Source organism: Myiozetetes cayanensis, unplaced genomic scaffold, assembly GCF_022539395.1.
Source record: "Myiozetetes cayanensis isolate MyiCay16 unplaced genomic scaffold, myiCay2020 scf1, whole genome shotgun sequence".
In the NCBI taxonomy this organism is placed as follows: Eukaryota; Metazoa; Chordata; class Aves; order Passeriformes; family Tyrannidae; genus Myiozetetes; species Myiozetetes cayanensis.
In genome coordinates this window covers 132,767,460-132,782,068 of record NW_026086604.1, presented here as the reverse complement: position 1 = coordinate 132,782,068, position 14,609 = coordinate 132,767,460, and the positions used below count along the sequence as shown (strand labels likewise).

General features: G+C 34.5%; 1 protein-coding gene across 4 annotated transcripts in view; it reads right to left on the bottom strand.

Moving 5' to 3' along the window:
• The window catches only part of MLLT10 (MLLT10 histone lysine methyltransferase DOT1L cofactor), a 125,158-nt gene that overhangs the window by 82,560 nt on the left and 27,989 nt on the right, over window positions 1–14,609 (bottom strand). For all 4 annotated transcript variants that reach the window (XM_050325336.1, XM_050325320.1, XM_050325326.1 and 1 more), the window contains 3 exons: window positions 7,841–7,950; window positions 3,644–3,747; window positions 1,063–1,156 (listed from right to left, as the gene is read on the bottom strand). In XM_050325336.1, the coding sequence (XP_050181293.1) occupies window positions 1,063–1,156; window positions 3,644–3,747; window positions 7,841–7,950 (308 nt within the window). The remainder of the gene's footprint in view (window positions 1–1,062; window positions 1,157–3,643; window positions 3,748–7,840; window positions 7,951–14,609) is intronic.

Here is a 14,609-nt window from a genome sequence, read left to right as displayed (position 1 = left end):
ATTAAATTTGCTTTTTAAATAAACTTAAATGTTCTTAATCACAGTAGCACTGCAACATTCAAATCAAATGCATAACAGTGTAAGGGCTTGCTTTCACCTCTAAGTAATAAACCATTTTTCCTCTTTTTGTATATATTCACCTCATGATAGTAAAAAAAAAAAAACCAAACCAAACTTAGTTTAGTAAGGGCCTGAAAGCCATGACTTATCTTAATTATGAAGCAAATTCATCAATATTCACTAGAGCAGAGAGCTCACCTGACCAAGTTTAACTTCTAGAAAGCTAAAATGGTTCACTGGCCCCAGGTTACCTCATTGCAACCTATTCAAAAGTCATACTAAGGTATTCACCTTTTTTAGCAGTGAAAACAAGTAATCTGCAAGTTTAACTATACTTACAGCAGTATCTGAACATAAGTCTATATATTTCAATATTCAGAAATAACATTTTTTAAACATCAGCAAGTCCTTCAAGTCCACACCCTCACACGTGTACTCAGTTATCTGGATCTGTCAAACTGGTAAGAAGTGATATGAAAAGTCTCCAGAAGTCTGATCCAAAACCTAATGAAATATCTGAGAAATTTCAACAGGTTTTGTTTGTTTGTGTTTTAAAAATCAAACCTCAAGTCACTTCCTTAAGGTCATGTATAAGAGAACTTATAGGCAAGGAATATCTGCTGGCTACACAACAAGAGACAGAATTGAAGAGGTGGGGAGAAGAGTAACAGGAAAAAAATGGATGGTTTCTTTACTCCAAAATGGACTAAACTCCTAGAAGGCACCTAAACAAATAGCAAAAGAAAACATTACAGGAGCTCAATGAAAAAAAAAAAAAAAACACTAAATGTGCATGCTATTTCTGGCAGAGGGGAAAAAACCACACATCTAGAAAGTAACCACTTATAAAAACATTTTCAGCTAGTACTTCTGTACCTGTGTTTTAATGAAATACAATCTACTTTTTGAGCTAGATGAAAATATTATTTCTAGTGTTAATGGCAATTCAGAGAGAAACAATAAGTCAGTGACATTTATTTATAGAATTTAACAAATACATACCAGTTTATTAAAATGGTATTTACAGTAGCCACAGTATTGGACGTTATCTGCACCATTGCCTTCCTCTTCACAAAGAAGTCCTGCAAACTGTGCACTAAAAATAAACCAAACAACATTCAAGGAAAGCAAATTTACACCAGCTGGTACCACAGTATCAGAGCTCATAATGTATGGATGCTTATATATGCAACTAATAAGAGATTTCCACAAGCAACTACCAAAACTGACCTTTGTAGTCCAGGGAAAAAGAGGTATCGTTCACACCTTGGCCTGATGCCTTTTTCAGTCTTTAAGCCACTCACACAAGCTTATAGCTTGCAAATCTATACTTACTATGCAGCCACTCCCACAAATATAAACCAAGTAATGATTCTAAATACTACACAATAATACAATAAATCTGCAGTGATTCTCAGTTCAAATTCAAGCAAAAAATTACCTATGGAAAGAACAGTTTTAAACAAAACCATACTGTAGATCCAAAGATTTTTTTTTCAGAAGTTGCATACATCCTTAACTGATTTGCCAGGAAAATCACTTTTCCCTCCCCCTAAATAAAACTTGAATTACATAATAAATCAAACCATATTTATTAGTTTAAAATACTATGGCATGTTAATCTCTTTTAAAAAGAACAAGACTTAGAAGTTGCTTTACCTGGGCTAATTATTACCTTATTCTACTACATTTTTTTCAAATCAATTTTGCTTTTCACCATTTGTAATGTTGACTTATTTTCTTTATCAAAACCAACTTAGATACTGAAAAAACAAATATTCAGTTTCATTTTCTGTATCATTTTCATTACCATAATAATGCAATGTTACAGTCAAAATGATGCACGGGAGTATGAAAATGAAAACAACAATAGATAAGGTGGTTTATTTTCACTGCTTTTTAAAAATATGCTCTTGGGAAATTCAGAAATACCACTTCCTAAATACATGCACATCTACAACAGATATCAACCACAGAAAACATTCAGGAGAGTCTCTTTAAGCAAAAATTTATTGTTCTAAGCTTGGTGTACAAAAACCAAATGGACTCAAGCTCATTCTTCACTAGACATCACTTTTGTTAATCCCAAATTGATATGCCTTGCCCTGGGTTTTTGCCTTCTGTAGTTTCACATTTTTCTTCCATTTTTTTTTAAATATTAGAGAAGCCTCTCAATATCCCCAGTCACAGCACCCTCCTGCCAGATATCACTTTATAGTAAAGACCAAGGTTTTGAATCAAAAGATTCTAAAAACTGGTAAGATAAATATTTTAATTTTGAATGTAAGCCTTACGTTCTTCATGGCATTCACTGAAAACAGGGTTTTGGGAGAAAGTAAAAAGATGAAAAGGACTCTTGTATGCATCCAAGTGTTTGAAAGGAAAGAGACCTTGTCATACAAGCACTTGGATGTACACATTTTTTCACTTCTGTAAGTAATCCCTTTACATGGTATGCATGCTCTGAGGAACACAATCCATTTTCACAATAAAAAGAAACTTGACACTGATCACATCCAATGAAAAATTAGAAACATACAAAAGAATAAAACCTGCAAAATAGTTAAGTTATTAAAAGAAAAAAAAAAATTAAGAGTTGCCAAGAAATCAGCACCCAAACATAGAATTAAATCCTTCAAGAGCTGCACAGGACATACGAATTATCACTTAGTTACACTGAAGCAAAAACTTTCAAGTAATTTAAGTAGATGTGCAAATACCATCTCCCTGACTGAACTGGTCATGCAGCAGCATACATGGGCAGCTCATAAAATAGACATGTACAGCCACGTATTATGTAGCCAGACAGCCTATATAAATCTGCTAGCTACCTACTGCAAAATAACTTCAGTTGAAATCGAAAAAACACGTCATGTTATGTAAATGCCTGTAAATTTTGGGGTGGAATTCTTTTTGCCTCCTTTACGTTTAAACATGTGGTTTAATATAATTACCCAGCCTCTTTTAGAAGTCTATAAAGTGAGACAAGCATCTTCTGAATGCAAGCAAACCTAAATATCTTGAAGTGTAATGAGTCAGATGGTGGAGGACACAGTTGTTTTTCTCGAACAGTAATACATGAAATTTGAATATTTCAGGATAGATCTGTACATTTACTAAAAAACAGTGAGGAGAATTACCCCCAAATGTTTGGAAATCTGTACTGGAATGCGTGAATCTAGTGCATTTTTACATTTAGTTCAGCAATTTTCCCACTGATTTACTAGAAGTAAGCATCAAAATCAGTTAGCAGGTAAATAATGTCTTCACACTCCTATATCCTAATAAATATCATCTAAGAAAAATTACGTAAGACAAAAAAAAAAACCCCAACCCCCTCTAAACCTTACTCAAAGGAGCACACACCATTTCATACAACCCAAGGGAGTATTACCAGACAGCTTTTTACAGCACAGCTGTATCTCTGCTGCCACTGCCATATTGTTAGTAAACCCTATTATAATAAAAGCAAATCACTTTACTGTATTTCTTTACTCAAAAATGTACTAAATGAATGATGTTTATTCATCACAGTGTGTGCATTCTGGAATATCAGAGATATTAAATAATAAAATATACTTACCACGTTACGTGAAAAGCTTGTCGACATCCATGTTTATTACATGTCATACAAGCACCAGTGGCTGCTTTACTTTCTCTGCCTTGTTCATCACAAATATAGCACGTCTATCAAAGAGAAAATACTTAACATGATAAGAAGAATACAAGTAAGTTCTGTGTTACAGGAGATTCTAGGCTGAGAACTACTGGATTCTGCAGCTAAGTCTATATAAGAGTTTCTTTATGAATGTCTAATTAGGCTTGTTTGCAAAAGGAGATTACCTGGTAGACTCATGGGTTCTGTGTAACACTTCACCAATGTTAAGGCAGTGCAAATACTAATTTGCTTACATTCCATACCACTATTCAACTACCCAAATGGTTAAACAGCCAAGGGTTAATAGCATTAGGCTTCAACACTGTCCTTGCCTTCAAGTTTGTGTTTATGTCCCTTTAGGTCTCAATCATTTTCACAGTAATTTAACAGAACCTGTATTGGTGGCATTCAAAAACATTAAATTAGACCGAATGCCTACTGGTGCAATATGCCATATGGTATACATGAGACTGTCTACACAATTACACACAGAAAAACCACAAACTTGACATTTTTTTGTAGGTTGAGTGCAAAGAATTTTCAGAAGTGTCATAGCATCCTTCAATATAAATATGATGCTCAGTTACTTTTAATAAAACTGGTGTTTAAAAGAACTCTGCTTTAATTTCAGCATGACTTGGACAGCCCCATAAACATCCTGGAAGCTAATCAAGAAAGAAGTTTCTGCAAACAAAACTTAAATCAGTATATAAAATCTGTTTCAATCTCCAAAAAACCCTCAAACGAAACCAACCTACCTAGTACCTGAAAATCTTTTCATAGAATTTTTGTCAATTTATTTGTTTTACTGGGATGCTACGGCAATTTTTAGTATTTTCAAAAACATTCTCAGTAAAACAGAAGAAAAAAATTAAGATAAAAAAGCTCCAAATTCTTTCAACACTTTTTCTTTTTCTTTTTTAACATGTAGACAGTAAACATGTTGTACAAAAGTTCACTATTATACCAGGCATCGCTACAATCTCTCACCAGCATTCCAGAGACAAATATCAGGCAAAACTAAATCTGTTTTTATTTTTTCCTGTCCTAATTACAGAAATACCATTTAGAGAGGTTCTATATCACATCACATTTATGTGCAAAATGTAACAATTTAAGAATAGATTTTTAATGAAAGTATCATTCAGCACTGCGGCAATTAAGTGTTTGTTTTTAAATGAGAGAGAACCTCACTGAGTAATAAACATAAATGACACACTGTTACCTCTGTAGAAATCCCATTACAAGATCTCAGATGAGAAAAGATAAACTTTTTTACGTAAAAAAGAAAAATTGTCTATATTTTAACTTATTGCAATTTAATCACAACCTCCCTTCAGTGCAGCAGAGAATGAGTAGAATAATAAATAATAAATAACATCAACCAGGGTAGTAGAAAACACACTTGAAAAAAAATGGACCAAGATACCACTGAAATAAATAAATAAATATAAAGCAAAACCAGCATTACTTAGATATGAAAATGAGTGAAATTCTGAGTTCAGAACAGCCTTTTACAGAGATTTTTAGAACACTTTATATGAGGTGTCAGCTAACTAAAGCATTTTTGTTAATATGCAAGGCTTGAAGGTAGGCAAGTCATTCTTGTACAGTTTCCACAAGGCTTTAAAGAAGCATTCAACCCAACAGCTAATATATCCTAAAATCATACCCTATATCCTAACATTTGAAAGATCAGAAAGGGGATAATCCTGCTTAATTCTTCGCCTGGCTTCTTTTGTACATCAAGGTGGTGTATACTGATAATTCAGTTGTTTGACAGGGTCTGAGACTGGCTGCTTTTTAACTTTCCATACCATGACCTGACACATTTAGGTTTTAGGGACAAACAAGGTCATGGTCTATCAACCTCATCTGAGTCATTATATTAATTGTAAGTAACTTCAAAGTAAGATACCTCTATAAACAGAGAGTTCAACAGACCCCATAAAATTCAATCTTCAGTCACTTTATGATTTTTTTCAGAATTCTGCTTTAAATTCCTTATTTTTTTCCCCACCAAAGCACAGAAAGAAAAGCAATATAAGCATTCCACTTGGTAGGGATGTAGGTTCTATTTTTTCAGCATTTACCCTACATGTAGGGTCTGCATTTCAGGACTTCTTAAACCAATTTACAGTAAAATGACTGAAAAATCACAACAAACAACCAGCTACATTATGAACAAGTTTAAACACAACATGGGAGACTGCTTACCAGTTTTAATAAGCTCAAAGAACTATATTTCCTACATCAATCAGGAGAAATATAAAACCTGTTTCCTAGTCTTCCATATGAAACAGGGCCAAAGAAGGTTCATCCTCCCATTCCATGATGAACAGTAGGTTCTCTGTCGCTGAGTTTCTCAACTTATACCTTCTCTTGGACACACAAACAATTCCAGAAGCCTGAGAGCCTTTGTCTTTCTTTCACAAGGAAGACTTTCATGCATTTGCAAATCAATGCAAATGCTACACCTCTGAAACCTCTGGAATGTGGAAGTTTAAAACTCTCAGTGTCCCACCACCTACAGTGGCACTGCTCTTCCAAGCTCTTAAAGGTTTCTCCCAAATTCATTGCAAAAGAAGCTTTTGACTCAGCAAGAAAACCTTACTCAAAAAACCACAATATCTTAAGTTTCTTTAAAGGCAAAATATATATTCTGCAAAGATGCCTTTATGTTTCTGCCAATACTTTCCCTTCAAAGATTCAAAATGTAAACCTTTGCAAAAGCAAAGACAGAAGGAAACATAAGGCAAAAAAAAAAAACTTATAAAGCAAAAAGTAATTTGAGAAACAGTTTATTCTAACAGCTACTCAGTGGCATTCCCTGATCACAGAATCAAACCTAGGAATTGTATGGAAATTTCTAATTGTTGCAGCAAGTCCTGAAAGGGAAGTCTACCAGCTGCCTTCACTACCAAGGCAAATCAATTGCACTTATTTTGTTATCAGTTCTTAGAAGGAATTCCTAAAATCCATAATTATATTCAATTATCACACAGTTTCAAATGAACCTGAAAGAAATAAATAAAGCTGACATAAAATAGAAAGATACTATCCATGCATAACCATCCAATAACAAACATCTACTAAACAGAGGAGTAACTAATAGTCCATTTCTTTTTGGAAACAACTGAGCTTTCCTGATGATAGTTAACACACTAAATAAATCGCTCAGTGGATTTATTCTGTAATGTGATGGTTTTTACCCAGAAGCAGGCAAAATTCAGGAAAGTAGCAGCCAAATGTCTCTGTATTGACGTGCCTCATGCTTTAGTGTCTGCTGTGTTTCTTGCATTTAAGATTACTGTACTTGGTAATTCTGTGTATTTTGCAGTGTTTAGTAAAGAAAAAAGTGCATAGAAAAAAAACATGGTAAATTAAGCACTGTCTCCTGGCAAAACTCCAGTGATGTTTATTTTGAAGGCTACAATATAAATTTCCCCTCATGGTAATTTTCTTTGGTCTCTCTTTCCCCCCAATTCTATGTGCTAGTGCACTGTTTCATTGCTTTGCCTTTTGGATTTTTTATTTAAAGTCTCATCACACTTTATAAAACATTTCATCTCACTGACACTTACTTAGGAGCAGTTCTTTTATAAGCAAATAATCCCACTAAAGTGAATATTGTTTACAAAGGCAAAAGGCTTTTCCAAATGTCCTCTGCCAACTTTAGTCTTCATACATTAGCATACCTTTCTTCCTAAAAGGAACGTTTATGAACATATTTATGTTCATATCAATACTTATAACAGTAGGACTTTGTGGTAATTAATAATAACATTTCAATAAGCTGTAACAGTATTTAACCTAGAGGAAATATTTCACATTCCTATCAAAATAAACTGTTATTCAAAGATCACGATATTTTTAATTAACAAAATAGTCCCTAATCTGTAAAAGACTAATGAGACATGGCAGATAACCTTAGAGCTTAATTTAATAATATAGTTTTATTAATTCTTCAATTTACCATAAAGTCAGAGCAGAAAACAGAGAAGTACTGCACACATACATTAATTTTATATAAAGTGCATTATAAGAAGTGTAGTTTTACATTATTGAAGCTCACAAATTTTAAAATAAACACATTAGATATAAAAAGACATATAATTATACCTTATTATAACGGTCATGAGGAACAGACTGCAACACGATAGGTTCCATTGTAGAAACATTTGCAAACTGCACCTCGGGAATGTACAGAGCACAAACCACATGAGCCCAACCTACAAAAAGTTATAATTGTATTTAATTGTAAAGTATTCTAGAAGCTCAAAGGACATTTCAATTATAGAAATTAAAGAAACTTTTACAACACTTTTTTTTCCATGGACTATTTTAACTGTTTAGAATATTACAGGCATTATGTTTACACTTCATTTTTTGTTATCCAAAGTTTAGATGAGCTGTAATACATTTTTAACTTAGTCAGGGGAGAATTTATACAAGTAATAGTCCATGAAATTCAAATACTAATCATTCATATAAACAGTGACACACAAACGGAAAAACAGATTAGTCTTAAAATTTCTTGGATTAACACAGTCAGTGCATAAAAGCTATGCAAATTCTTGCAAAAGGGAAGTATCATCTGACCAAACTAATATTCATGCAAGCCTTACCACCATAGAAAACTTCTGTGTATACTTTTTATTTAAACAATGTCATTCTGATTAGAATAGACTCCTGTTTTCTTTCTATTGAAGGAAATCCCAACACATGCACACACCCCCACACCCCCCTCTCTGAAACCTCTTCTTTTCCTTCTATAAAGGTGTGGTCGGTTCATTTTTTCTTAGGAATACAAACTCCTATATCCAGTCCTATTCTAACTCATTAATTTGGGGTCATCAATAAATGGTTAGTTACTTACCACACTGTGCTTTAACAACATTTTGAGAAGCCAAGGTTCCTAACTGCCTAACATTTGGCTGGATGGGGTTGGGGGAAAACAGCCTTTTTTCAATACTAATATCCGGAGAGTTGTTGGTTTGTTCTAGTGAACGACTGTTTGCTGTAACTGTAAATTTAGCAGAAGCTGCTATACAGCTAACCCAACACATTGCTATACTGACACTAATAATAGGATTATTAAGAGTAATAACACCTCATCTGAAAGTGAATTTGGTGTGGCTAATCATTTGGCATGAATTCTGCTCTTTCCCAAGAGGAAAACTAAAGTCTCTCCTCACAAGACGTTCACTACGCTTTAAAAATAACTGTGCTTTCCTCCTACCCAGGTTTACTTGTATGCAAACATTAAGGACATAAAATGACAGACTCACATAATTAGATAATCTAGCAGATTATTAGATTAGGCAAGCAACGTAAATTATCACTGTGCAAATGCATGCTGTAACGAAAGAAAAAAACAACAGTAATGAAAAACCCCACACACAAACCCCACCATACTACCTCACGACAGGTCTTTTTGAGGTTTGTTTTCATCTTGTATTTTCTCTTCTTAACTACTCTAATGAATCTAAATGAATCTAATGAATCTAAATCTTTTTATTTCTTCACCTAACTGTACTTTGACTCAAACTGACCTAAACACAAAACTGTACTTGCTTACAGTAGTATTGTTGGTCCTCTGGAATGATATTTAGAATAAAAAGCGCATATAAAATTCCAGAAGCTTTTCTTAAAGCACAAATCTTCTCCAGTTGCTTCCAATGGATCTGTGTTCCCCCTTGCCATTTGCTAAATTGGTAGTTATAATTTCTATAGTAAATCTAAAGTGCACACACACAACAGTTATAGTCAATATCACACATATTCTAGTATTTCAACTGCAACTAAATACAGTATCTCTGCTGCTTCACTATTTTATTCACAAATAGTTTCATTAGACAGGGTTTTAAGGGCTTTCCTAATACTTGCAAACTACCCTATGCCAGAGTCATTTTACTGAAGACAAATAAATGTTAATATTGTGTTGATGGGAATATTTATCTTTAAATCTCTTCTCAAAAAATTAACTCAGAAACACCATTCATCTAATAAAGCCATTAAGCCAATAGAAAAGTGACACCGAGATTTGGGGAAAAAACCCTTCTTCAGTTAGCTACACGTAATCAGATGGCAAAAGTTTTTATTTCAGATATAATTAAACCTACACTACAGTCACCCTGACATATAATGAAAAATTTTTGTGTAAGTACACAAAACATACTAGAAATTTTTTAAAAAAAATCACTTACTAACACAACTGCAATTTAGGTAAAGAATTTTCTCTTAGTTGAAGAAACCAGTTTCAGAAGTAACTTTACCTGAATACTGCTCCATTGTTATCCAGAAAAAACCAAAAACCCAAACCATACAAGCTTAACACATTGCTATTTCCAAAATACAGATCCAGGATCCCTATGGGCAGTAGCCCCCTTTCATCTTCCATGGGAACAAACCCAGTATCCATACAACGAAACAAATGAAGCAGTGACACACTTTTTGAACAAGGGGTCAGTAAGAGCCCAGAGAATTGAGAACAAGGGACATTTTCCACTGGTTTCCATCTGGCACCTTCAGATTCCAGGTAATGAGACCTTGATGAAAAATCACAGTCTATTCAACAATAAGTTAATCATAAGGATAATTGCAGCACTCCTATATTACCAGCCTCAAATGCCTCCATCAAAAAGAAGCCTAACTCCAGGACCAGCTCCCACTAGGATTCCGACACCCTGTACACAACTTCCTAAATATTCTTCTGTCCAAAGTTTAACTGGTGAAGAAATACAGAATCCTTAGACAGCAACACCCAGCTCACCTGGAAAAGTCAAAAGAGACAAAGGAGCAGCAGCTGTCCCTGAAGAAAGAGTAAGGAAGGTATTTTTCCGTAACAAGTGTGGTTAAGGACTGGTTGTCTAAAGTTGCTGTGGAATCTCCATCTTGGGAGAACTCAAGGTGTCTAGACTCCTCCACAAAACTTTTGAACTTAAGGGAGGTCAAGAAGATTCAGTTTTGCCATATAAGGACCAAACAGTAGTGGAGGAAAATGGAAAAGGAAGCAAACAACCACTCTTTTCTTAAGCATCAACAGACTAGTCACTACTGTTACAAAGGATAAGCATCAGAAGTCAGGACACCTACAGCCAAACACAGTGAGTGTGAGAGTGTGAGAGCTCTCCTCTGTCTCTGGTGAAAGAATGAGCTAATAGCACAGAAACAGACTTAACTTCTTATGTTTTCTCCAAAAAGAGTGTTCTTGAACAAGTAACACAGCGCAAGAACTCCTTCCCGATCCTCTGCTGACATGTCTTTCCCTTGTAGACAACTACTCTCCAGCTGAGCACAGAGCTCAGAATCCCAAGAGAGTAAAGGACATATTGCCACGTTCAGAGTTGAATGCTTCTGTCTACTGTTTCCTACTGGATGACAATTGCCTACTTTGTCTGCAGGGGTAATGAAACTTTCTAAAGAGACACCCATTCAAACTGTACATAAAGGTCCACAAAGGAAGAAAGCATTTTAAAGGATTTATTATATTAAAAATTACATTAAATTCATATTTTTCAATTTACTCCATCCAAGCTGTAAAGATTGCACTATAAACTTCCTATTCAAATCACTTGTTATGTTATTCTTGGGTAACTATAATTTCATCAGCAACTATACATCTTTTCCCCTCCTTCCCACCCAGGAATAAAAAAATCATCATTAAATCCAGTCCTTTTGAGTTTTACAAACGTTTAAGTGTGAAAAATACTGTTGTACATCCATGTTTTAGATTTTAAAATAAAAATCTCCAGTAGCACTGTTCTACACATTCAATAACATTTAAAACATTCTCACTACTTTCTGTTGCAACTGGAATCATTCTATCAGCACTCCTCTTCAGTCAAACATCCCACAGAAATAATAGCAGGATATTCTTATTTTTTCCGAATTGTTCTCCAAATTTAGCCAGGAACTCATGCCATTTTTGAGATCACTTTTTTCCAAATGAGTTTATTAAACCCACTTCTATAAACCATATCATTTACTGTTTTAATCAATTATAAGCTTCCATTCACTTGAGTTGTGCATAGTTTAAATCCAAACAAATGGCCACAGACTTTATTATTCATTTTAATTTTACTTATGAACCTTGCAATAATTGCTAACAAACTCTTATTATTCCCACTAAATACTTCAATTCACTTTTTTGACTTCTATTTACTTCTGGACTTCTGGTTATATCTCCCTTTCAGGACAATTTTAACTGAATAGGAGGGACATACATTTTTGCAAATGCAGGTATTGACAGTTTGCAAAATGTTCTTATAATTTTCCCTATACTCAAGATTATTTTGTTTTATTTTGGTTTTGATATTTGCCTTATATAACTATTTTTAAATCTTTGAAAGAAAGTAGCCATTTGACATACGTGCCTTCTCAATGATAGTATTTTTACCAGATAATGCCTGACTTGCTTACTTTAAAATAAGTTTAATTTCTTTTTTTTTAACTAAAGCCTAAGAAATGTATTATAAGGATTGAAATCAGCCATAGAGTTTGCTTGTTTCTGTGCATTCTTATCAGAACTGCTTTCTCTGAAACTGCTGAAAAAAAAACCCCTCAGGCTACCATGGACTGACAGACTCACTGTCTCTTTTGCTTTAAACAATCCAATATTCCACAGTAATCAATGTCTCCATTCAGAAATTGTAAAACATCATCAGTTTTTAGTTTTTACTTACTGATGATAGACAAATTAAAGTTAGAAATATTTACTTCAACAGTGCTCTCAAGTTCAATAACTTCAGGAAATGCTGCTTACATTTAAAAAAAACCAACAGTGTGCTTTCTAAGAAAACATCACATAAATATAACTAAGACATTTTCTTTTGCTGAGATTTTAGAAGCAACTTCTACCAGTGTAAAACAACATCAAAATCCACACATAAACCAATTCCCAAGATCTACTTTGATAACAATCATTTTTTCCAATGTCAGAAATTCGAAATTCTTGTCGAAAAGTCTTCAAGGTTTAAATACACCTTATGAAACTTCCAGCATTTCACTTGAGTCCTTTTTCATTTTGATTATCCCACAGAAAGACACTATTGAATTTTGCCAGTTTTCAAGTTTCATTTTAGGTCACAAAATGTTTAATTACCAGCATAGAATTATCCAAATTTTACCAGTCTTTCATTGAGATTTTTACTTCCAGTGGCTAACTGGTTTCTAACTCAGTAAAAACCTAGCAGTACATATTTAGCAGGTATCATTCTATCGTACATTGTTCATTAACATTCAGAGTAACAAAGCTCAGACTCCAGAGCCCTAGCTGATCTATCCCAATGTGACAGAAAACAAGGAACTCCTAACAATTTCACTACCAGCAGACACAAGACTGTACCAACCAAGAACCCTATAAGCAGAAGTAAACTCTACCAAAGTAAGCTAAAATTAACAAAACTCAGGAAGATAAATAACACAGAGTATGTTAGCCATCTAACTAAATTTTTGCCTCTACAACTATCGCTTAATTACCCAAAACTTGATTCACAAGCACTTTCACCATAAATAAACTCACAATACTTTTTTTAGTGCAAATTTTGCTTTTATAGTCTTTTAAGTCTTCTAAGTCAAATAACATCAACTGACTCACAATCCATCCTACCATACAGACCAAGGGAAGCACATGTCTAGCTTGTGAATTAACAGCCAGAGAAGGGACTACACCAGGGCTGCGCAGACCCAGAGCAAGGACTACACTACATCCCACGCTCAGTGCTGAAGCTGTGCTGCAAAGCACTAATGCACGGCAGAGGCCAGAACCATGAAGTCAACCTGAGCTCCAGCCACAGTGCCAGTCTGGTCCCACAGGGGAGCTCTGGGATATGATGATCATCTCCTAACTATGCATCAGTTCCAGAGCAAAATATGTTTATGCATCCTAAGTTCCTAAAGAGTCCATTATATCTCATTAAGGAAGTTTTACTTTATTTCTAACTACAGCTCACTTCCAAACCAAGTGAATGTATTTATTATTGCAGCATGTATCTGTTGAAATGTTAATTTCTTATTAGAGTTCCCCCAGGTTGTCATTTAAGGATAGGCCTCAATCCATTTCAACTACAGACTGTCATTAAAAAGTAGGGTCTCACTCTTCACTTTCAGCTGTACATTCCTGCCCTCTCCCTGCAGCAGGAGTTTGCCATGTGGCAGGGTAAATAATTTCATTTTCATCTGATTACTAAACTTGTGAGAAACTGAAAAGTTTACCTTCCAGCAAGATCAGTAAATAGGTTGATGCAATCCACACTGAGGTCATATGATTACCATACACAAAACCACCACTGAAGAAACACCCAGACCTGGGAAAACCACAGTCCACTCCTTTCAGCAGAGGTCAGCAGCTGTCCTACATTACATGAAAATTGCACCTTCCCTTTCCACAATCATCACACTTGCTGGCTGACCCTGAGACTGAGCTCTATCCCACTCTGCTAGATTCAACTTTCAGAGGTGTACCTAAAACCATTACTGCTACTGTTTGCCAACAGGAAAGATTAAGTACTGTTTTAAACCTTTAGTTAAACTGTCTCCTCATTAAGGTATTCCATATACTTAAGTTTTGACCCTGCTCTTCCTTTTCTGTAAAAACAAGAAAATCTGCAGAAAATAAATCTGTCAGCTTAAGTTACTTTCTTTTCCTTGCTTTATTAAATACAGGTTTAGAGTTTGCTATTGTTAATATAGCATTATTCACTATATTGTTTGATCCATTCTTCGAAAAGATGGGCAAAAAGAAGGTGCTCATATCAACTGCTAGAGCTCTCATCACTGTGGTTGGCAGTCAGCTTTATCACAGGTATAGAATGGACAACTTCTGCTAGAAAAGTAAACAAATACTATTTGTCTTTGAAGAAAAGGCTTCATCCTACCGAGTCCTACT